The sequence below is a fragment of the Geotrypetes seraphini genome, chromosome 6 (assembly GCF_902459505.1).
Source record: "Geotrypetes seraphini chromosome 6, aGeoSer1.1, whole genome shotgun sequence".
In the NCBI taxonomy this organism is placed as follows: Eukaryota; Metazoa; Chordata; class Amphibia; order Gymnophiona; family Dermophiidae; genus Geotrypetes; species Geotrypetes seraphini.
In genome coordinates this window covers 158632179-158657008 of record NC_047089.1, presented here as the reverse complement: position 1 = coordinate 158657008, position 24830 = coordinate 158632179, and the positions used below count along the sequence as shown (strand labels likewise).

Below are 24830 nucleotides of genomic sequence, written 5' to 3'. Positions count from 1 at the left end.
TTCTTCACTTGAGCGTAGAACTGATGACCTTGCGAGCTGGTGTCAGGCAGGAAGGCACTCACGTGGTGCGGGCAGTCTAAAAGCTTGCTAAAGCTTAAAGTTATACTACACTTTTCACTGTCCTTACCAGGGCTCTGTGGATGATGTCACCTACATGTGAGAATATTTGCCTTATATCCCAGGATAATAGCTATTATGGTAAGTAATTGTGCTTTTCCTCACTAAGGGGCCCTTTTACTAAATCTTAGCATGCGCTAAATGCTAAAAATTCTATTTTATACCTATGGTCTTCATAACACATAACACGCACTAATTCCATTAGTGCATGGTAAGTTTTATTAAAAGGGCTCCTAAACTAATGGAATCATTCGATATCTGTGAAGGAGTACTGTTGCTTACCTTCCTTCTTAAACTTTCACAGGTAGAAGCATGAGTAATCTCTCTCCACTCTTTGATTGTCTTGCCTGCTACCTTAAAAGAGTAGACATTAGAACATCTTGCTCAATATTTTGTCTCCTTTTGATACTAGAAAGTCAGCTAGCAGTCTGTATTCAATTCAATTATCAAACTGGCAGAATATAATCTCATCAAATCAGAGCCAATGAGCTCTCTTGAACTTCTCTGGAGATCATATGTAGAACAGTTACCTGGTCCTCATGCTACATTTTCACTCTCTCTTGGACTGTTTCTCAGACAGTGTGTTCAAACAAGCAGTACTACTGAATCTATCCACATAATTTTCTGTTCTCACATAAACAGCTGAAATGGGTCATTAACTCTGGCAGAGGTTCTGGCAAATGAGGGTAACACTCAGCTTGGGAATCGGGCTCTTGTGTAACTGACTACTTTTACTGTCAATAAGATGATGTAAATTTGCTTAGCCCTAACAGATGTTCTCCATAGACAGTAGGATTAGTCAGATATATAATCCCATCTTGCTCCCTGAGAGTTGACCTTATATTGAAAAGATTAGAGGGAATGTCACATGTGGGAAATGTTGCATATGCTCAGAACTTGACACTAGTTCTGAGCTCAGAGGGAGTTGTTCATCCTGTCACCACTGGATAATGTCACCCTCTTACATATCTGATTAATCTTGTCTGTGGAGAACACCTGTTAATAGGTGGGCAGATTTGCTGCTTTTTTTTTTTTTTTACCAGAACAGCTGAGTGGGACCTTGAACAGCCTAGAAACACTACAGTTGGATACCTGTTAGCCATCACTTTCAAACAAATGTCTAAGGATAGATTGTAGAGTTTAATAGCAGAGTGCCATTACCTAAGGCACAAAATGTTGCTGTGCTTCACTACCACTAGTAGAGCAGCCAGTGGAAAACACAACCTTCAGAAAGATGCCAGCTGGAGCACTGGAAAAGGTTGGCCACAGAGAGGGTTCTATGATCCCTACCCTTGCATGGGGGGTGGGGGTAAAAGGGAACAATAAATGGGGTCCTGGTAGCTTGTATGGTGACTAAAACTGAATGGGTTTGGGGAAACCTGCTTATACAGTGGTACCGATTACCAGAGTTGCATCGAGTTTTGCAGGTAATAGTGGAGTGGCCCCTTTAATGTCCACCGTGACTCCAGGTCTTCATTGAGTTAAGCAAGATGTTTAGCTAGGTGAAGGTTAGCATAAGTTAGAAATGTTGTTTTGTCAGTTCTTAATTGGGTAGGATAATTAGGTTTGAAACAATGTCTGGTACCCTGATAATTAATGTAATTGTACTCAATGAAAAATGGGTCTGTAACCATGCTGTGGCCTTGTAATCAGTGACGTAGTAAGGGGGAGTGCACTGCCCCAGGCGCCGTCTTGGTGTGGATGCCAGCACCTCTCCACCCCCCCCCCATGCAACTCTTGTGCCCTCCTTTCCATGCCCCCATCCTGTACCTTTTAAAATCTTCACCAGCGAGAGCAACTACTCTGGCCTGCTGCTCGTACTGGCCTGGCTCCCTCTGAAATCACTTCCAGGTCGCAGGGCCAGGAAGTGGCATCAGAGGAAAGCCAATGTCAGCACGAGCAGCAGGCTAGAGAAGCTGCTCGTACTGCCGAAGATTTAAAGAGGTATGGGGAATGGGAAGGGAGAGGGCGCGAGTGGCTCAGAAGGAGCAGGGGGTGCCTCCTACCCTCCCTACACCACTGCTTGTAATAAAAACTTTTCTATGGAAAATTCATTGGTCTCAACTCTAGTCCTTAAGGGTAAAAGGAGAGTGGGAGGTAGCAAAGGGGAGGGGATAAGGGACAAGCCCTTGTCGAGGCCTACCCACTCTATGATATAAGCTCAGTAATTTTAGGTTTCTCAGTGTAATTTACAACTAAGACAATGAAATACCAATCTGAATTGCTAAGACCCAGTCCAGCAGCAATGGAGGGTATGGTAGGGGGGGAGAAAACATGCAAAACTTCCTCATGAAATTTTTTGCCTGTGGGTGGATATACATCTGCAAGGATATCTTCTATGGGTACGGCCTGGAAAGGAGTGATTTACTTACTTTTGTGCATCAATTTCCATGCTGCAGTAGCTGAGACAGTGTTTTCATAGAAATTCATTTTTTGAGGGGCTTTAGTTTTTTTGAACCCTCAATCTAGTCTGGACCATTTTTCAGTTAAATCTTTGAAAAGTTACTTTGCCCCCAAAAGGATGGATGGGCAAATTGGAATAAGCGGTATAAAAAATGTTTTAATAAACTTGAAACACAAACATTCTCGACCACATATAATTTATTTAAAACACTCTTAAAAGCAATTGCTAAAATAGACTTTTTAAAGACTTTTTCAGGTGTACTGTAAAAATTTTTTTAAAAAAATAGTGTTAATTAATTGAAGGCTATTGTAACATCTGTTCATTCTGTTGCAATGTTAAGCTACAGTTTAAAAATGAAATTTAGTGGACTTCTGGCAGAAGCATGGAGCTGTGAGCATCAGGGGCTTACAGATCTGATACGCCCAACATGGATCTGCAATTTATCAGCATTTTTGCCTAACAAAATCGTTGCCTGCTTCACTCCAACATGCCTGGAAATCAGTTTTGTTATCATATGGCAGCCAAGACAGAAAGGATCAAGAAAAGCCCAGGCCAGCCGACCCTAAAATGGTAGAGCACGTGTCCCCGGCGTCACCAGAGCGTGTGTGGCCGAGGTGATGGTGGAGGTACAGGCTGCCTTGAAAGGTACGATAGGAGATAAGCTGCAACATATACTTGATAAGCTGGATAATTTGGATCAAAGCTTCACCTCGCTAACTTCCGAAGTGCGGGAGATACAGCAGTGGATCAGTATCAGCGGCTTTCCCTGGAGCAAATGGCTCATACTGCAACACTGGCGGACCTGAAGGCGAAGTTGGAGGACCTAGAAAATAGGTTCCACCAGAATAACCTAAGATTTGTTGGCCTCCTAGAATAAGTGGAGGAAAAATCTCAACTTTTTGTTACGCTGGCTTACAGAATCATTACAGATACCAGATACATCAGGCCCGCTCTGAATTGAGCGGGCACATAGACTAGACCAAAAATGGAAGCCTTATGGAAAGTCAAGAGTGATCATTTTCGACTCCTGAACAACTGGCACAAAATGGATGTTCTACGGGTGCTGAGACAGTCACAAGCTGCAATATGTCAACAAGCAGATCCTATGCTTTCAAGATTACTCGGCAGGGGTGTCTCAAGCTCGGCACCGCATTTCTCTACTTTGTTCTTGACTGATACAACGTCAAATTTCCTTTTATCTGCTATTCCTGGCACAGCTCAAACTGTTTCATCAAGGGAGAGCTCACCAGTTTGATTCAATAGAAACAGCTCTTAAATTTATGGATGAATCTGCCTGAAGGCGCTGCATGAGACTCATGTGTAGATAACTTGAGTTAGGTACAAATATATCTCAGAGCACTGTCCACGGAGCGTGCTATGTTGAAGCTCACTACCACCCTGCACTGAGCATTATGGCTGCTTGAGTTCCATCATTGCGCTGCCTCCATGTGCACTGAACTGTGTTTATGATCTGACTTTGGGGTTTTGGGGCTAGCATTGTGTTCCTTTGTCTTATTCATAATTAATACCCTAGTGTGGTAGAAGTGTGTGTCGGGGGGGAGGGAGGGGGAGATAGGAGTCTGAATGAAATAGCTGGAATGTGGAGGAAGAGGGCAACACTAGGAGAACTAACTATGACACTCAATAGTTATATCTAGTCTATATTGATCGATAGCCATTTAGGGCGCTCTCATTACCTGAAAGAAATATGGGCAATACTGATGAGGTCTCATGCAGTTTCCATGAAGTGGCACTCAAATATGGGGAGGGGGAAGAGAGGGATATTTTTTTGGAGGGTGGGAGGATTTATTAGGAGAGCAGGTAGGAGTGAAGACATGATATATGGTGATACGAAGGGCCTGGGGGTGGAACGCTCCTTAGATGATTCTATAGGTGGCACGTTTTACTAAGGGCCTTCTTGTACCTTGATATCTATGAAGTTTAAATTGACATCTTGGAATGTGGAGGGTAAACACTCCAAAATAATACTCCCCCACCAAACACTATAAGATCCTGCAAATCTTAAACCGTACCCAGACGACTATAACTTTTTTGCAGTAAACTCGATTAACCTCAGCAGAACATGCTAAGCTCTGCACTTGATGGGTGGGCTGGCATTTTGAAGCCCCGGCTGGAGTAGCTATTCTGATTTGGAAGGGGACGCAATTAGTGACTTATAAAGTTCTGAGGGACCCCAGTTCTGAGGAATACCTCTGCTTCTGTCACTCTTAACAACAAGCTTTTAATTCTGTTCAACATCTATGCAGCCAATAATCCAAGCATTAAGTTCTCTAGAAACCTGCGCAATCAGTTACTGGAGTTTGGGGATACCCCAGTGATAATGGGCAGGGATTTTAATGTTCCCAATCCTAATTTAGACCACTCTATGTCATTAGGGAGGGAATCTAGCAAGTTATTCACAAAGACCTCTCTGCTTACATCTTCCTTGGGAATGGTGGATGTGTGGAGAGTCTTGCATCCTTTTGAGCGAGATTACTCCCATCTTTCTCGAGTTCTTGGTACCCTTTCGTATCGATGTCTTACTGATTTCATTTCAGTTGCTTAGAGAGGCAATGGAGGCAGAAATTGGACTTATAGAAATCTCAGACCATGCATGGGTGAGGTTTCACTGGTGATGGGGAGACACTAATGGCGATTTCACTGTTACCTGTATAGAGATGCACAATTTCAGAAATATTTGATACAAAAGTAGAAGGACTACCAATACACTAATAGGGAACATCACAAAGATCCTATTCTTTTTTGGGGAGACCACAAAGGCAGTATTAAGAGGGGAGATCATCAAAAAAAGGTGAGACACGGGGGCATTTTACAGATTGAACAAAGGGTGGCTTCACTGAGAAAGCAGTATGGCTACTGGGTGATCTTGAATCTTAAAACACAGTTATTGGAGACCCAACAGGCATTGAATGAACTATTACACCAGGAGCACAGAAAACAGCAGCCCACTACATATTTCAGTTATACCGATTTGCAAATAAAAGCAGTCGGTTGATAGCTCGATTGGTGAAACCATATGTGGGACAGGAGGGCATTAGCACGATTCGGGACTCTTGCATCATAAGAACAAGGAAATCTGTGCAATCCTGAGTCAATTTTTCATAGCTTTATACACTTCACCTGGAGCTGAGGCCTTGGATGGGGCCGTGTATCTAGATAGCTTAGACTTACAGACTTACAAAGATGTTCACCAAAGACTCTGCAGCATTGGAGCAACCTATATCTACAGATGAAGTGGATTGGACCATTCGGTGTAGTCCTGTGGAGAAGGCACTAGGACCTGACAGCCTTAGGGGAGAATTTTATAAATTACTTGTGGAAGAAATTGCTCCACTGTTGGCAGAGGTCTTCAACTGGGGGTAGTGAAGGGTTTCTTGCCTAGACACCTCAATTTGGCCCAAATCATTGTGCCTCCAAAACCAGGAAGGGATCCAAAATTACCTGAATCGTACAGACCAATATCTTTGCTTCTAACAAAATGTCAGGGACTACCGCTGTCCTTGCTAGGGCACCTACATCACTCTTGTATGGTTCTGTTCCCCCAAATGGCTCTATGTTCTCTAAACTCTTCCCCTCTATTTGCTGAAAAAAGATATCAGAACCTTAAACTCTATGATTTCACAGTTTTATTGGGGAGGGATAAAATTCAAATTGTGCTGGCATTTACCTTAGGGGTCAGGGGCTCAGGGAGGTTTGGATATGCCAGACACCCATTACTATAATCAAGCTTGTCTTTTACGCCATATCAGGGATTGGGTGCTGAGTACTGCCTTAAACTGATATTACACTAGAAAGAGATTACTTTTATCCTACCCACTTAATATACTCTTTACATGCCCATGTAACCGAGCTATCACGACAAAGTAGAAACAGTGTTATTTTGACCACTTTGGGTAGTGTGGAAGCAGGTACTCCTCATTTGGGATCAAGACCCACATACTGGTTTGTTGTTGCCTGTGGTTGGAAATTTATCTTTTTCACCAGGAATGGCACCCTCTATCTTTAGTAAATGGAGGGCTAGGAGAGTATTTCAGTTCACATTTTGCAGGAGGAGGGGAATCTCCTCCCCTGTGAAGATTTGCTGTAGAGGAGGGTTTCATCCCTTGGGGTGCACTATGGCTTACTAACAGGTGGGACTTTATGTGAAGTCTCTTCCAGCTAGCTCTCTGTCACGGGAGTTCAGCAGAAAGTTCTGTGACTTCATAGAGGCAGAGCCAGAGATCAAAATATCAATGTCCTACTTTCATAGGAGCTTGCTTAACTTACAACCACTTAACAAGTACTCAACTAAGTACTCAACTATTTTGATTTTGTCAGAGAGACTTGAACAGGGGACACTTTGAAAACACCTATTAAAAGGATCCCTGGCTTGGTACATAATGCTCAGCTAAGAGAATGTCACTACTGTACGCTGTTATGGGCATATGCCTCCAAGTGTTAAGTTTATCACATGGGGAGTGTTGACACTCAACAATATAAGAAATGCCATGCTTACATGAACTCATATTTTCATGGTTTGTGGGCCTGCGAACCAATTCAGAGCTTTTGGAGAGACATAGCTTCCTTTCTATAGAGGGTATTGAAAACACCGATTAATGTGTCTGAGCTTCCTATGCTATTTTCCCATTTTTCCTCTTTGTCAATGCATACCTCCCCAAATAAATTGTTCCTTAGTAAATGTTACATTACTGGGAAGAAATGTATATTAAATCGCTGTTTGTCTGATGTTTCACCCCACTTTTGGTACTGGAGAAATAAGTTGCATGAGCTGATGGGGTGGGCAGCAAGAGCAGCTTACTATTCTTGCAGAAGAAGTAAAGATTTCATAAAAGTTTGGACTCCATATTTGAATATCTTGGCTCTGAGAAGCCATAGTTAGGTCTTGAATAGATTGCAATTGTGATCACACCTTCCTGGGGACATTCTTCTTTGATAAATAATTTGTGTTGAGGGAGGGAGGGTGTAGGTGGGGGCCGAGAATCTGGAGGGGAAAGAGAATGTGTGTAATATGGGGGTCCTCAGAGCACAGTCCCCCATGGAATGAGAAATATTTTGGAATTGTATTGATTTTGCTATGTTTGTATGAGTTGTTTACTTTCAATAAAAGGAGTTTAAAATAAATAAAATGAAATTTAGTACTTCAGGAAGGTGTGATAAATCAGTGGTCCTCAGCCTGGAACTTGGACACTTTGCTAGTTGGGTTTTCAGGATATCTACAATAAATATGCATGAGATAATCTGTATATTTTAGGTGTCTAGTGTATGCATATTCTTTGTACATATTTATTATGGGTATCCTTAAAATCTGAATGGCCAGGTGGTCTCTTAGGATTGAGTTGAGAACCACTGTTCTAGATGACCATCACTGGTTGCCTAGTATTTTGTTGATTTTAACAGCAAAATATTTCAGAAAGGTAATATCTTCTGTATTTCTCTGGGAGCTTCTAAACCTGTAGCAAATGTTCACTTCATTTCATTTTCTAATTATATTTTCCTTTATTAGTAGTGCTCTGCAATTACTTTATATACTCATCCTACAATTTGACCTTTCCGCTGCTTTTGACGTTGTTCACCATGATATTCTTGTTTACCAACTCTCTGAGATAGGTATCAACTCCACAGTCCTAGGTTGGTTCTCTAAATTCCTCCGCTCTCGTTCTTACATTGTTAACATGAATGGCACCTCATCCTCTCCCTGGAAACCGAATTGTGAAGTCCCACAAGGCTCTCCACTATCCCCTATCCTTTTCAACATCTATATGTCCTCCCCAAAACTCCTCCACCTATCCCCCCTTGAAACAATTTACACTTATGCAGACGACATCCTCGTCCTCCTCGAAACCGATTCGAACCTCACCGACCTGTCTAAGAACATATCCTCTTGTATAATGAACCTACAATCCTGGGCCCACACTGTGCAAATGAAATTGAATGAGTCCAAAACAAGACTTCTTTGGCTCGGTCCAAAACTAGATCACCTACCCACCTCCATCCCACTACCCTCTGGCTCCTCTCTGCAGCTTGAGTTCTCGAGCAAGGTCTTGGGCATCATCATTGATTCCACATTGTCCTTCAATAACCACCTCCAATCCTTGGTAAAAAAATGCTTTTTCAGCCTTCACATGCTGAGGAAAGTTAGATCCTGCTTCCATCAAAAACATTTTACCCTCCTTGTCCAATCCATCATCCTCTCCAGATTGGACTATTGCAACTCTATCTACTTAAGCCTAACTAAGAAAAACCTCCACAGACTCCAACGGATTCAGAATGCCGCGGCCAAGCTCATCTTTGCTAAAAGTAAATTTGACCATGTCTCCCCACTCCGGGCCAAGCTCCACTGGCTTCCAATAATCGCCAGGGTCCACTATAAATGCGCCTGTTTAACTTTCAAAATCCTATATGGTATCCTCCCTCCCTTTATCCCTCTTTCTTGGAATTCCTCAAACCCTAATACCACCAGATCCTCCCACAAATTAAAACTATCCTTCCCCTCGCTAAAAGGCATTTCCCACACAGGAAAGCTAGGGACCTCCCTCCACTTCAAAATCACTGAGCTCTGGAACAACCTTACCTCTTCGGAACTTGAGCTCTCTCCAAGTTTTCCGCAAACATCTGAAAACCTGGCTTTTCTCAAAAAATGTAAGTCTCCCTCCAACTTAGGAATCAAGGAAACTCTTATATCTTGGCATCCCAAGTCCTCTAAATTTTCTTCACACTTCTACCTCTAACCCTCTGTTGTAGTTCCTTCCTATTTCTCCTACTGTATACCACGTCGAGCTCTACGAACGTGGAGATGATGCGGTATACAAACCTAAGGATTAGATTAGATTAGATCTAAAGGTACACCCTTGCCTTACCTCTTTAATTATATTGTCCATGTGGTGACTTGTTTATAGGCTGCCCCCCTGGCTTTCACCTTAAAAATAGTTTTTAAAAAAGTTGCAACCTACATGCGAGTATATACAGAATTGTTCTAAAGCTGTCGCATTACAAATTCCAATGTCTTGCCTTGTAGAAATTGCTTCAAGTTATGGAACATAACCTGGAATTTAATTGTGTGTTTTCTTTCATAGGCTGGACTAATTGAAGCCAATGGAGAACTCAAGGTTTTTATTGACCAAAATCTTAGTCCTGGAAAAGGTAAAAAAAAATGCTTTCTACTGAAGCCCTTTTATTAATCTTGTTACTTGGTTTTAATTTGTTTACAATAGCTTTGTGTGATAAGATTTTAATGTTTATCATGTAGAAATAATGGTCAGCAACCAAGTTATAGGTGATACACTAAGTTAGTCCATTAAAAAGGTATCTGTGACAAGAGTGTTATCCTCTATCAAGTTAGTAAAAAAACAATGTAGTTATACTGGATTTAAATAGTACAGATTCATCTAGGTTTTAGGTTGTCTGCATATATTAGTATAGCTTATTGAAATGGGGTGGGGTGATAGGTAAATAAATTGTCTAATAAAACTTGTTAACTACAGTTTGGTTTTGGCTCAGGCAGATGCTCCATATCTTTATTGTGCCAAAGAATGGCTCAGAAGAGTGGAGGCCTATTCTGGATCTTCAGTATGTGAATGCGTCTCTCAAGATTCCCTGATTCCGAATGGTCATGGCAGGGGTCGATTCAGAAGTGTTTCTCAACTCTATATTGCACAGAGACATTCTTGCACATTCCTATTTTTTCTGGCCTACTACAACTTTTTTGCAGTTTCATGTTCTTGGACAGCATTGCCAGTTTTTGACCCTGCCCTTGGATTGGCTACAGTGCCCTGGACCTTCAGGTGATGGTAGTGGTGGTGGCTTACCCGCGACAGATGGGTCTCCAGGAGCACCCTTATATGGACGGCTGACTGATCAGAGCTCCCTAGTTGGCCGAGGGATGCCATAAGTTACAACGGGTGCTCCAGGTGCCGGAAGACCTGGGCTGGATTGTCCACTTCAATATAATAAAAAACAAACAAACCAAACAACCATCTGACACCATGCATTCGCTCAGATACCTAGGAATTATTTTTGACACAGCAGTGGGCTGCGTCTCGCTCTACCAGTAACCTGCAGACAGAGACTATTTGGTCAGGTTTCTTCCCGTCTGCAGCGACCAGCTTCTTCGGCATGGTATTTCTTCAGGTTCTGGGTTCAATGGTTGCCATGCTGGATGTGATTTCTTGGGTGAGGGCGTGCATGCGTCCTCTGCTACGTGCTTTGCTGTCTCGGGATACCTTGCAGATCCGTCTACCTAGGACTTTAGAAGCCAGAGAAAGCATGGCCTGGTGGCTTCTCCCGCAATCGCTCTGCAGAGGCGTTCCACTACACATTGCCTCCTGGATCGTGGTGATGTCAGATGCCAGCCTTCGGGGCTTGGGAGCTCATTGCAATTATTGTCCTGTTGAGGGGTGTTGGACATCCTCTCAGTGATAGTGGTCAATCAACCGGTTAGAACTCAGAGCTATTCGACTGGCTCTGATGAGATTGCAGAAGACTCTGGAGGGCCAACCAGTCCGGGTCTTCTCCAATAATGCAACAACAGTAGCCTCCAGCACTCACCAGGGATAAGCCAAGAGCGCTCTTCTGGCTCATAAGAACATAAGAATAGCCTTACTGGGTCAGACCAATGGTTCATCAGGCCCAGTAGTCTGTTCTCACGGTGACCAATCCAGGTCCCTAGTACCTAGCCAAAACCCAAGGAGTAGCAACATTCAATTCTACCGATCTAGGGCAAGCTCTAATTGTTTCATCGGATGGAGCGTCATGTGCTAGCACTGATGGCAGCGCATGAGGTGGGAGTAGACCACGTTCAAGCAGACTTCTTCATCAGACTCTGGATCCAGGTGAGTGGATTCCGTCCTCAGACGAGTTCCAAGCAATGGTGAGGTACTGGGGGAGACCCCCATTTCGACTAAGCAAATCACTTCTTCAGTTGAAGATCTAAGCCTAAAAATGAGGGGCTCAATGCTCTGGTGCACCCGTGGCCTCCAGCGATTCTCCTGTGTGTTTTCCTCCTTGACTGACGATCAGCCGAGTCATTTGGAGGATGGTGTCACTCTGGTGGCTCTAGATTGGCCTTGCAGACCCTAGTACGCAGATTTGATGGGGCTGTGCAAGGGTCTCGGCCTTTGGTTGGGTGTTTATCAAGACCACCTCATGCAGAGTCTAGTGTCCATGAAGAATCCAGGTCACTTTGCGCTTATGGCATGGCTCTCGAGCAAGCAGCCTTAGAGCATAAAGAATATTCTGCCCTGGTGGTTGATCCTCTTCTGACCTCTTAAGTCTTCTCCGGTATCTGCTTCCACTACAGTGTAGAAGACCGTCCAATAGTGTTATGTCCAGGACAAGGTGGAACCTTATTCAGCTTGAGTCTTGCTAATTCTCACCTTTCTTCAGGCTAGTTTGGATAAGCACTTTATTGTAGTTTCTCTTTGGGTCCAATTGGCTGGGCTGTCCGGTTTTAGATCCCGGGAGCTTCAGTGTAGTGCATTTTTTAAACTAAAACTAAACTAAAACTTAATGTTATAGACTGGGTCTTCAATCAAAAAGGTGCTCGACTCGGTTTACAATAATGTAAGTTTCCTTAGCACTGGCAGCAGATGGATCCAGAGACTAGTGGGATAGCACACATCTACCAGCAGGTGGAGATAGAGAACTGACTCGCAGGTATATATATTGGATGTCTTCCCTCCTGGCCAGTTAGTATGCTCTATCTCCATCAGGTTGGATGGCTGCTATTCCTTTGGGTTCCGGCTTCAGCTGCTGGCTCCTGTTTCCTGGGATTGAAAGACGAATTTCTCCTGTTGCTTCGGCTTCAGTTGATCTGCGGGGTGTTGGCTGAATGGTGCCAACTTTGGGGGCAATACCTGGACGTCCCCAGGTCCCTTCCCCACCCTTTCCACCTGTAGAGCTTGAAGATTTTGTTGGTTCGGAGCTTCTTTCCCATAAGTTTTTTTTTTTAAAAAGGGCTGAACCTGGTTTCACCGGCACAGGGATTGTAAACGTGTCTGCTTTTTGAATCCAGAAGGACGTGAGTACAGCTGTTTGTGTGTGGGGTCATGGTGGCAGAAGCGGTTAAACACGGTAAGCACCGCACACCGTCTGGAGTGTGTTCCGCTGCTAGCTCAGAGGACGCGACGGTGGCTTTCTTGGCTCGAGTGCATGCTGGCTCCCCGAGCGAAAGACGGGATAGAGGATATGAAAGCAGCACACATGCAAGAGCGGGTCTCGGCGGCGGTGGAGGTACGTACGTCGGCGGGGGCGGATAGTGAGTTGAAGGCGCAGGGAGAAGGCGGATTTGGGGAGTATGCTGGCAGGCACGTTGTCTTTCTCTCCGGAGTTTGTCCTTTTGCTGAATAAGGCTTTCTTGCTGTAAAAGGCAAACCCGGAGGGAGAAGGGGTGAGCTCAGGTGGTGGATTGGCCCATGTTTCCCTGACCCGGCTGCAGTTAGGTGTGGGGGAGGGTTAGCAAGGGGATAAGTGGCACAGGGGGGTGCCGGATGCAGATCTGTTTAGGTCTAGCACTGGTCTCTCGTTTACTCTGTTTGGTCCTGGGGGGATTCCAATGGGAAGGATATGGAAGTGGAAGAGGTTGTGGGGGTGGAAGTGGATGTTCCCTCAGCCTTGCGTCTGTTCCATAAGGAAGATCTTGCAGCGTTTATCTCCAAGGAGTTGGAATGCCTGCATATTTCTCAACCTGATTCAGAGGGGACTGTGGTAACCAATCCCATGATGGCTGGCACAAGGAAGCCTCTTAGAGCCTTTCCGGTGCATGAAGCCATGCAGGAGTTAATCTCGGAGCAATGGGCTGCACCGGAGACAGGTCTCAAGATGGAAAGAGCTATGAAACAGTTATTCCTGTAGCTCAGGAAGAGCTGGATAGGTTTAAGCTTCCAAAGGTGGGCGCGTTGGTAGCAGCCATGTCTAGGAGAACCACTCTACCGGTAGAGGGGGGGAGTGGAACTTAAGGATACTCAGGACAGGAAACTTGAGTCGACCTTGAAAGCTTCCTTTGATGTGGCAACCCTAACTGCAGGTAGCCGTGTGCAGTTCCTATGTGGCAAGGGCTTGTCTTCAATGGGTCCAGCAGATTACGGATGATCTGGTAGAGTCCGGGACAGCTCTCCTCCCCCTCCCCCTCGGACTTGGAGTCAGGGCTGGTGTATCTAGCGGATGCCTTATATGATGTAGTTCGGGCCTCAACAAAACAGATGTCCCTGTCTGTGGTGTCTAGACCACACTTGAGGCTTTGGCATTGGGCAGCAGACACTGCCTCCAAATTGCGTTTAGTGTGGCTTCCATTTAAGGACCATTTTTTGTTTGGGGAGGTTCTGGATAGGTTAGTAAAGGTTTTTGGAGACTCTTAAGTCTCAAGAGGTTACCAGAGGATAGGACAAGGAGTTCATCTTGGTCACCATCCTCTAGGCCGCAGTTTTGGGATACCAGGAGGTATAGCCCAGAGAAGTCGATGTATAGGGCATCTTATAACACGTCTTACAGTGCCAGGTCCAGGTTTGTGCAGAGGCAGTCCAGTCGCCCTGCCAAGCCTTCTTCCTCACAGCCAGATCGTCCTCAGACGTCATGGTGTGCTCAACAACAGGGTATTGGCTCCTTCTGCTGGTTAGTTAAGGGGGGCAGCTGTCGTCCTCTATGTGGTGAGGGCCAGCTTGCTGTCAGGTCATTAGGTTATTTTCTTCTCCAGACGAGAGTTTGGAGTTAATTTCCTTCTTTTCATCCTAAAGTTCTTTGGCCTTTCATGTCAATCAGTCCCTCTTCCTCCTGTCGTTCACGGAAGAGGATTGGGAGTCGAGGTTTCCTGGCTTTTGCTTGAGGGGCGTAGAGTACTCAGGGGCTATCTTCAGGTTGCTTAGGGTTTCAGAGGATGGATCATCTCTTTCTGCTCTTTTCAGGTAGTAGGTAGGGTTGTGCGGCTTCCAAGGCCTCGGTAGGCTTGGTGGGTCCATGAAGCTATTTCTTCCACTTATTTGTTCCCACCCAGTTCCAGATTTGCTTTGCTACATCCCACTAGTCTCTGGATTCATCTGCTGCCAACGCTAAGGAAGGTAAAATTACGTCTTACCTGTTAATTTACTTTCCTTTAGATATAGCAGATAAATACAGAACCCCACCCAATCGGGTTTTCGGAGGGGGGGGGTTCTTTTTCTCTCACAGGTTGTTTTCTGTAGTGGATCAGGATGTTCTTTTTGCTTATGGGAAAGAAGTTTGTTAGTGTGCGACTGCATTATTCCTGATGCATGGGCAAGAGCGATACTAACTGGCCTGGAGGGAAGACATCCAAGATATACATCTGCGAGTCAGTTCTCTATCTACACCTGCTAATAGATGTGCTATCCCACTAGTCTATGGATTCATCTGCTGCTTCTAAAGGAAAGAAAATTAACAGGTAGGACATAATTTTTCCATAGTACATAAATATAGAAGAAGAATGTAATCTAGATTGGCTTAGTTTCCAAAGTGTTTAGTAAACAGGAAAGTTTTCAGAGCTTTCCAAAATAAAATGAAGGGGCCTAAACTTCTAAGTGAAAGCAGTAACTCATTCTAGAGCTCAGTTAGTTTGAAAATGAAAGAGTGGCTGAAGTTCTATTTTTTCCCCTAAGGGAAGGAAATGTTTAATTTATTTGAACTCCTAGCGAGATGACATCTGTGTACATTCCAATGTAAAAGAACCAAAGTAATAAAATACCAAAGAGAATTTTAAATGCAATACAAACGCATTTAAATGGAATTCTAAGATACACCGGAAGCTAATGTAATTCCTTGAGCAATGGGGTTATGTGATCGAATTTACTCTTACCAAAAATGAGCTTGGCAGCGATACTCTGTATCAATTGAAGTCTCTGCAGACTGACCTTTGAGAGATCCTGGTACATTGAGTTGCAATAATCCAACCTTGGCAAGATAATTGACTGAACCAATACAGAGAAGTGTTGCTGATAAAAGAGCGCTCTCACTCTTCTCAGGATACGGAGGCTAAAGAAACACTTTTTTAGACCCAAAATTAATATAAGACAGTGTCTTATTTTGGGGGGGAAATACGGTACTGAGGGTGGAGTGATGCTAAAGGATGCACAGGACCATAAGGTGGATGTGGGCCTTAAAAGACAGTTTTAAGCGTTAGCTTTGAGTATCAAATCTGCTGCAGCTGTGTCCTTCGTGGCACAGCCTGTCATACCAGATTGTGGACTAGCTCCTTGGAGCTTGAGGACGCCTACCCCCACATATTTTAAGGAGTGAGTGGATTATGTGGCTGATTGTCTTTATGGCATCAAGATCCTGAGTAAGGTTACGGCTTACTCCATTTCTGCCTGCTGAATGCTCTGGAATCGGACAATGGGCAGGCGGTTCAACCTCCAAGGCCACTCTCAGCAGATTACTCTTCGAAGGGCAGATACTTTTTGGCAAAGGACTAGACAACCTCATGGCTTGTGTGCTGGATCACCACCCCAAATTCTTCCCCAACAGCATAAGCTGTTGTTCTGCTGGTAGTGGCAAAGGCAATAGTCATGCCTCTAGGAGATCCCTCCAATTTTCTTCCAGTTACTCTTCTCAGAAGCTCTTTCAGGGGTCCAAACACAGATTTGGCAGTTACAGGCTCCAGCAACCCAAAGGTTCTCACGGTGGCTCAGTTTCTAAGAAGCAACAATGAGACCAGGACAGCAGCCGTCCCTCCTCTTTACAGCAGTCGACTGAAAGGAATGGGAATAGATTTCATCCAACTGTTGGGTTCTGAACATTATTCGGGAGGGGCAGAAGATTGAGTTTTCTCAGCTTCCTCCAGATCTGTTCTTCAACTCCCCAGTCGGACAGCCAGAAAAGGAGTCCAGATGACAGTGCAAAGAATCTTGGACATTCGTGCCATAGAACCAGTTCCCGAAGAACTGGGCTCAGGCAGATATTCTTTATACATCATAGTACCCAAGCAAGGCACCGAGGATTGGAAGCCCATTCTAGATTTGAAGTCAAGAAACAAGGCCCTAAAGGTTCCCCACTTTCGCATGGAGATGGCCCGCTCTGTTATAGGGCGGTGGCTCTAGGAGAATTCCTCACCTCTTTGAATTTGATGGAGGCATATGTTCACATCCCCCATCTTTCCAGATCACAGGAAATATCTAAAGGTCCATGTTCTGCAGTCGCACTTCCAGTTTGTGGCACTCCCTTTCAGACTGGTCACGGCTCCCCATATCTTTACCAAGGTGATGTTGGTTGTATTGGCCCTCCTGCATAGGATAGGTGTCCAGTTGCATCCTTACCTAGAGAATTGGCTGATCAGGGCTCCCTCTCTAGACAACAGTGAGCATGTGGTTTATCAGGTGGTTTATCTGCCTCCTGCAGAGTCTCAGTTGGATAATCAACTTCCAGAAGACTCGCCGCCTTCTGAGTGCTTGGAATATCTGGGCGCATAATTCGACATGTCACCCGATCTTGGTTTTCTTCCTGAGTCACACAAACAGGAGCTCAGGAAGCAAATCATGGAGATCTTGGCTCTTCCAAGCCCCACAGTGTGGCATTATCTACAGGTGCTAGGTTTGATGGCAGCCTCAATAGAAGTGGTTCCCTGGGCAAGGGCTCATATGTGCCCACTCCAGTACTCTCTTCTAGCCAGATGGTCTCTGAAGCACTGCTCCCTGCAGACACAGCTCTCCTGGACTGTGGAGACAAAGCACAGCTTATATCAATGGATCCAGGGGGAGGCCTTGTCGAGGGGTATGCCTCTCAGAATCAATGCATGGGTGACATTCATGACCGATGCCAGCCTCTAAGCCAGGGGCCTCCAAAGTCCCTCCTTGAGGGCCGAATCCAGTTGGGTTTTCAGGATTTCCCCAATGATATGCATGAGATCTATGTGCATGCACTGATTTCAATGCATATTCATTGTAGAAATCCTGAAAACCCGACTGGATTCGGCCCTCAAGGAGGGATTTTGGAGACCCCTGCTCTAAGCGGTTTGGGGGGGGCTCTCTGCTGTTGTTGCGCCCTACAGGCCAAGTGGACCTCATTGGAGGGCAAGTGGTCCATAAATTGAAGCTGAGAGTCTTTGCTTGGCCTTGCTGAAGTTACAGTCTTTACTGACAAAGAAGGCATTTAGGGTGTTTTCAGACAATGACACTGCAGTGCCTTATGTGATCAGACAAGGAGGCACCAGAAGCACTCCCCTTTTCCTAGAGACATAGATGTTATTCCAGGGGGCTGAACTTCACTTGCAAGCTCTCTCAGCTGCCCAGAGAAAATCCAGGCAGACTCTGGATCCGGGGGAGTGGTTTCCGTCCCAGAGGGTGTTTTCCTTTATTGTTCAGAATTGTGACAAATCAGACATGGATCTAATGGCCACAGCCAAGAATGAGAAAGTAGTTCACTTCTATAATTGAATAACCGAACAGGGAAGTGCAGGGCTAGACACCCTAGTTCAGCCCTGGTCCACAGAGCAAGCTTCTCTATGTTTTCCTACCTTGGGCCATGATGGGTCAGATTATCTGCAGAATAGTAAACTATCAGGGGCTGATGATTCTGGTGGCTCTGGACTGGCCCCCGCAAGCCTTAGTATGTGGATCTGGTGGATCTGAAAAGAGGCAGGGGTCTGAAACTATCAGTTCATCTGGGGCTCCTCAATTAAGGTCCAATTCCCATAGAGAATATAGCATGGCTCTAGAGCCCTGATTTGGAAGGGTTACTCAGAGGTTGTGGTCATAACTCTACTTAGAGCAAAGAAGCCTGCGACAGTTGCGGCTTATGCTATGACCTGGAAGACCTTTCAGTTATGGTGTGCCCTGTGAGGGCTCCCATCCCAATGATCCTTTCATTCCTGCAAGCTGGTCTTGTAAAGGACATTGTGGTTTCATCTCTCAAAGTGCAGGTATCCGTTATCTCAAGCTTTTGGGTTAAGAGATGCTTGCAGTTTCTGGCATCTCACCCAGATGCTACTCTGTTTTTGAGGGAGGCTCTCAGATTGCGACCCTCGTTGCGCAGACTGTTCCCATCTTGGGACCTCAATGTTGTCCTGAAGAGCTTGTCCCCTGCTCCATATGAACCTCTGGCAGAAGCATCTCTGTTGGATTTTACCTTAAGACAATGTTTTTGGTTGCCAGAACCTTGCTGAGAAGGATCTCGGAGTTACAGGCCCTCTCATGTAGGGAACCCTTTCTCCATTTTATGGAGTCAGGTATTTCTCTGTGCATAGTACCTTCCGTTTTTCCAAAGGTAGTTTCTCCAGAGACAAGCAGGGAATATGCAGGCACACTTGAAGGTGAAGTCCTCTGACTGAGCCTGATAACCAGTGCTCTCCCCTAGCTTATGGTAAGCTTTGAAGCTTACTGGGCATGTGCGGGGACCCTACTCGTAGAGCCCCTCCCTTCGTCCTGTCAGCTTTTACTTCGACCACTCCTGTGCAGTCTCAGCTCTCCTCTCTTTTCCTCACAGATTAAAAAGTGATAGTTACTAACTGCAGTGTTCTCCCCAGGGCCTTTCAGCCGGGCGCTCCGCCCAGCTAATTTAGATGAGCGCCCGGCTGTAATCTCGATCGCAATCCTGCTGCTGCTGCCGCCTTCTGCTCAACATTTTTTTAAAAAACCCTTCTTACCGGCTTGGAGATTTAGCGGGCTGACTCGGCACAGCCTGAATCGCAGGAGCCTGACTTTTTTTTTTTAGTGTTTAATGCCAGCAAGCGACTTGAACCCATGCTCCAGGGCTCTAACATGTGCATGCCGCTTCTCTATGAAACCAGAAGTCACGTCCTGAGGGAGGAAGAGAAGGGAAGTCGGCATGCACACGCCCCGGAGCATGGGTTCGCTATAGGAGACAGATCAGCTTACAACTTGCTCTTGCTTGCTTCGGGCTTTCTTCGCTGCCGGATCCTGCCTACTTTCTGTTTCCGAAAGTAGGCAGGACCCGGCAACGAGGAAGGCCCAAAGCAAGCAAGAGCAGCGAGTTGTAAGCTTCCTTCCGTTGCTGACTTATGGAAGTTAGGTCAGCGATGGAAGGAAGCTTACAACTTGCCTTAGTCCACAGCCCTGCACAACATGCGGCCCAAAACGGATCTCACTGCCTATATGGCTCTCACTCCGCTCTCCTTTGAAGATCAGCTCAGGAGGCAAATTTAGCCCGAGATCAGACAAATATTAAAGGGCATTTGAAGGCATCTGAGCAGATTGAGGAGAACACATCCTGTTTTTCCATGCCTAAAAATACCACCTTGTCTAATGTAATCTCTGATCAGATCCTTAAGAGTGATGCAACTATGTATGCTGGACAGTCTCCTCCAGTAAACAGAGCTTTAAAGCCTGCAACCATACAGAACCAGATGGTCAAAGGGCTCCGAAGTGTAGTATTGCCAAGGGATCTGTCTCACAAGTTTCTGACGCTGGCAGATGTAAGCACAGCACAAGAAATAGAGACTTGTGGCATTCTGTGTAGAAAGCTGATGCATAATGAATTTACTATTACCCATGTAATAGTGCCAAAGCAGTCTGCTGGACCAGACTACAGTACAGTGATATGGAGAATGTGGAAGAATTATCCAGTGTTCAAGATCAACATGATCTCCTCACAGAAGAAAGACGGAGAGAAAGAGAGAGGCCTAGACCAAAGGGGAAAGACAGGAGACAGATACTTCTTCACCGAAAGAGTGGTGGATCATTGGAACAGACTCCCACCCCAGGTGATAAAGGCTAGCAGCGTGACGGATTTTAAGATAAAATGGGATACTCACGTGGGAGTAAATTCAGGGGGGGGGGATACTTGGAATGGGCTTTTTTCTATGTTTCTATACTGGAGAGGGGGGTGAGAGAAGGGAAGGAGATAGAGATGTCAGACCATGGGGTGAAGTGGGAAGAAAGGAAGGAAGGAAAGGAGAAGAGAGAAATGCCAGAGCATAGGGGTGGAGACAAAAAATGGAGAGGGGTTGAAGCTGAAATAAATCATGTACAAAGAGAGAAAGGGCACAGGATATAGAGTTTATTGAAGGGACATAGAAAGAAGGAAGACACCATATGGAATAGAGAGAGGGCAGACACTGGATGGAAAAGGCAGAAAGGGTGGACAGTGGATGCAAGGGACAGAGATAGGGTGGACAGTAGATGGAAGGGGTAGAGAGAGGGTAGAGGCTGGGTGGAAGGGGCAAAGAGAGAGGACAGATGTTGCATGGAAGGGAGCGAGGACAAATGCTGAATAGAAAGAAGAGAGTGAAGAAAAGCAGAAATGACAAAAGGTAGAAAAAATTTTTTTGTTGCTTTACATAGAATCAAGTAGTATTGTAACTGTATTGATTAAAATGTATCAATAGGAAATGGAAATAAGGCAATTTTGGGAGGGAATAAACCCCTTTCCTCAGGTCAGGACAGGATACCATAACAGCTGTATACTGTACTGTCTTGAAGAAAGATTTGGCCTCTGAAAGCTAATTGAAAAATGGATTAGTCCAATAAAATGGTATTTTCATATTTCTCATTATTTTATTTCTATTTGTTAATTTGTAAAGTGGTGACTTATGTAGAAGTTTTTTTCAAATTTACATCTACTGTCTTTATATTTTGCACAGTATTAGGGGACATGTGTCACTGTTTCTGTGGTGTTGCATTGTATGCAGAGTCTGGTTTCTTGGTTCAGTTTAACTTTTGACTACATATTTCTATTTTTAGTTTGTGAATATTCCATATTGGGCGAGGGTGTATCTGTGTTCTGTGTGTATGAAAAGGACATGGCTTTCTGTTAGCATCGGCTACAGGATCAATTGACTGTGTAGGATCTGGTTTGTTTAGTTTTACAATGCGTGTGTTGGTGTTCTAGTGCTCACTGCAGTGTTTAAGATGCTGCCTTTTCCTAGATGCACCCTTGTGTGACTCATGGATTATTACTAAAAAATATATTTTTTTATATAGAGGAGGGGATTGTTAAAAAAATGATTAGCACTGGCTGTCATATATACTAGGTACACCACTGGATTTAATGACTCTATTCTAACTTTATTGTTGACGTAGGTGTTGTCCCCCCCAACACACAGACACACATTATAAATAATTAAATTAAAGTTGTATTATCATCAAGTAGCTTTCAAATGACATTATAAGCAAATAAAAATAAAATATTTTTAATACATTGCTAATTATTACCTGCATCTTTACCTATACTGTTTTGCTCTAGCTCTTACTTTGCACTATAGCAAAATAAAAAAGAAGCAGATAAAGATCAATCACACAGGTGCCCTTCAAGGCTCAGTAACACCTCTCCATAAATTATGTGGAAGAGGTCTGGAAGTGGGGATAGCATCTATTTCATATCCTCAGTGAGACCTCAGGAAGGAACCTAGTGATCAAAACATTATTAGAGGTGTTGTACATCCATTTCTTGTATGACTGGATGAGCTATATTTATCTTTTTTTTTTAGTTGTTTAAATTCATGCAGAAATAAATGGTTAGATTGAACCTAATGACTTCATTAATGCATTTACCTCTTTTAAACCTCTATACTATTTCAAAGAGGGTGAATATCTAATTATTCACTTCTAGAATTGGATACTTCTTAAATTTAGTAAAAATATTCTGGCACAAGTGTCAAACCTTAAAAAAGGAAGTCATATCGAGCATTGGAAAATAATAATAATTAACTAATAAAAATAATATACATTTAATTTTCCCCACTACCAAATTTCCCCGCCCCGCCCCACCTGGCTACTTTTTCATGCCACCCGGCTGGAAAAAATTTCTGGGGAGAACACTGTAACTGTATTAGCAGATTAGCAATATCACCCCCCCCCCCCCTCCACAAGAAGAAACAGCAAGTAGCCTCACTCCTCTTCTCAAAAAGAAAAGGCAAATTCCGTGCAGTTTACTATGCTCTTCAAGCTTTCCTCCTTGGCTTTGCAACAAGCGGATCTTGATACAGACGGATAATCAAGTAACAATGTTTTATATAAACCACCAGGGAGGTTCGGGATCCCTCCAACTATGCAGAGAGGCTTACCACTTATGGAGTTATGCTCTGTCTTCATGTACACCTACAAGTGATATATATTCAAGGGCACAAAATCTCCTAGCAGATTCTCTCAGCAGGAAACTGTGGATTCTCCAGTTATTCTGCAACAAGCGGATCTTGATACAGACGGATAATCAAGTAACAATGTTTTATATAAACCACCAGGGAGGTTAGGGATCCCTCCAACTATGCAGAGAGGCTTACCACTTATGGAGTTATGCTCTGTCTTCATGTACACCTACAAGTGATATATATTCAAGGGCACAAAATCTCCTAGCAGATTCTCTCAGCAGGAAACTGGATTCTCCAGTTATTCTGCAACAGATATTCCAACAATGGGGATTCCCTCAAGTGGATCTTTTTGCTTTTCAGGACAATGCAAATGCAGTCACTTTTGTTCTGTCTGGCTTCACGAGCCATAGTTAAAGATGCTTTCTCCATTCATTGGAACCACAATCTACTCTGTGCCTTCCCACCGTTCCCGCAAATTTCCAAAGTGCTTCAGAAGGTTCTCGGGGACAAAGCGCTTGTCATTCTCATAGTGCCTTGATGGCCTAGACAGATCTATTATCCTCTCTTGTTAGATCTTTTAGATGCTCCTCCAATCTTGCTGGGAGTCCATCCGTCTCTTCTGTCCCAACAGAATGGCCAACTGCTACATCCCAATCTACACAGTCTCAGTTTGATGGCTTGGAAATTGAAACCTCGCTCCTAACTCAACTTCCACTCTTGCAATCAGTGAAAACAGTCCTTCTTGTGGCACGCCATCCTTCTTCCAGGAAATCTTACCAGTCTTAAGTGGAAGCGTTTCTCCATATGGACACGGACTCAACAGCAAGATCCTTTTAGTTGCCCTCTGGACTATATCTTAACATATCTCCTCCACTTGTCATTCAGGTCTCAAATCAAACTCAGTTAGATTTCATTAACAGCAATCTCAGCTTATCAAACTCTTGTGGCAGTAAGCCAATTTCTCACTAGCCTCTGGTTTCTCATTTCATGAAAGGCCTTACTAATCTTAGGCCTCCACTATGTGATCCTTCACCAGCATGGGATCTCAATATTGTCTTGGATCAATTAATGAAGACTCCTTTCGAACCATTGGGATCTACTTCTCTCCCGTTCCTAACAAGGAAAACAGTTTTTCTCACAGCATGTATGTCATTTAGAAGAGTTAGTGAACTTCAATCTCTTGTTATATACTACCCTTATCTCCAGTTTTTTCCTAACAGAGTACAGCTCAGAACTCATCCTAAGTTTCTTCCCAAGGTGGTTACGGATTTTCACCTGAATCAAACTATAACTTTACCGTCATTCTTTGCTCCCCCACACTCCTCTCCAGCAGAAGCACATCTTCATTAATTAGATTGCAGAAGAGCATTACTTTTCTACCTTAAGGTGACATCTGAGTTCCGGAAATCCAACCAATTGTTTGTTTCCTTCAATTTAGCCACCCAAGGTCAGCTAGTAACCAAAAGAACTATATCCTCCTGGATTGCACATTGCATCAATTTCTGTTACTCTCAAGCTCATATTCAGTAATCTGGCACTGTTGCAGCACATAAATTACGAGCTACAGCGTCCTCCATAGTAAACTTAAATCCATACTAATTCAGGATATATGTAAAGCTGCCACCTGGTCTTCAGTACATACTTTTACTAAGCACTATTGTTTAGACCAAGGCATCAGAGAAGAAGCTTCCGCCCACACACACGCGACTGCAGGCAGGCAGGCTTTGCCGGCTTCAGTAAGTTTCTTTACTAACGCACCGTGAAGGTTAGGGGGAGGGAGGGAGATTCTCGTGCCGCTGAAGAGAAGTGAGGAGGCGAGAGGGAAGGGTAGATGCTGCGGGGGTGGGGCAGTGAAGGGGATGGCGGGGACGGAGCGGTGAAGGGGACAACGGGGATGGGGCAGTGAAGGGGACGGTGGTCCGGGGACGGGACAGTGATGGGGACAGATTTTTTCCCCGTGTCATTTTCTACTTCCCAGCTCTGGCTTGCTGCCCCTCCCCCCAGCTCTCAGCTGTAGAGGCTTTATTCTTCCTGGGCTCTTACATTGCGTGGTGCATGTCAGCTCTGCTGGCTCTTCCCCTCCCTTTAACCCTTTGTTTGTCAGCCTGCAATGCTGTAGGATTAAAGTGAGTTTTTCCCTCTGCAGATTTATATAAGGAATAATAGGGAAATACAGTGGTACCTCGGTTTACGAGTGCACCGGTTTGCGAGTGTTTTGCAAGACGAGCAAAACATTTGCAAAATCGGCGCCTCGGAAACCGAGCGCGCTTCGATTTGCGAGCGCCCCCCACTGCGAACCGGCACCCT

At 44.5% G+C, this 24830-nt stretch overlaps 1 protein-coding gene across 3 annotated transcripts in view; it reads left to right on the top strand.

Annotated features, from left to right (window-relative positions):
- The window catches only part of TFDP1 (transcription factor Dp-1), a 270147-nt gene that overhangs the window by 147713 nt on the left and 97604 nt on the right, over positions 1 to 24830 (top strand). For all 3 annotated transcript variants that reach the window (XM_033948712.1, XM_033948710.1, XM_033948711.1), the window contains exon 3: positions 9616 to 9682. In XM_033948712.1, coding sequence (XP_033804603.1) covers positions 9616 to 9682 — 67 coding nt within the window. The remainder of the gene's footprint in view (positions 1 to 9615; positions 9683 to 24830) is intronic.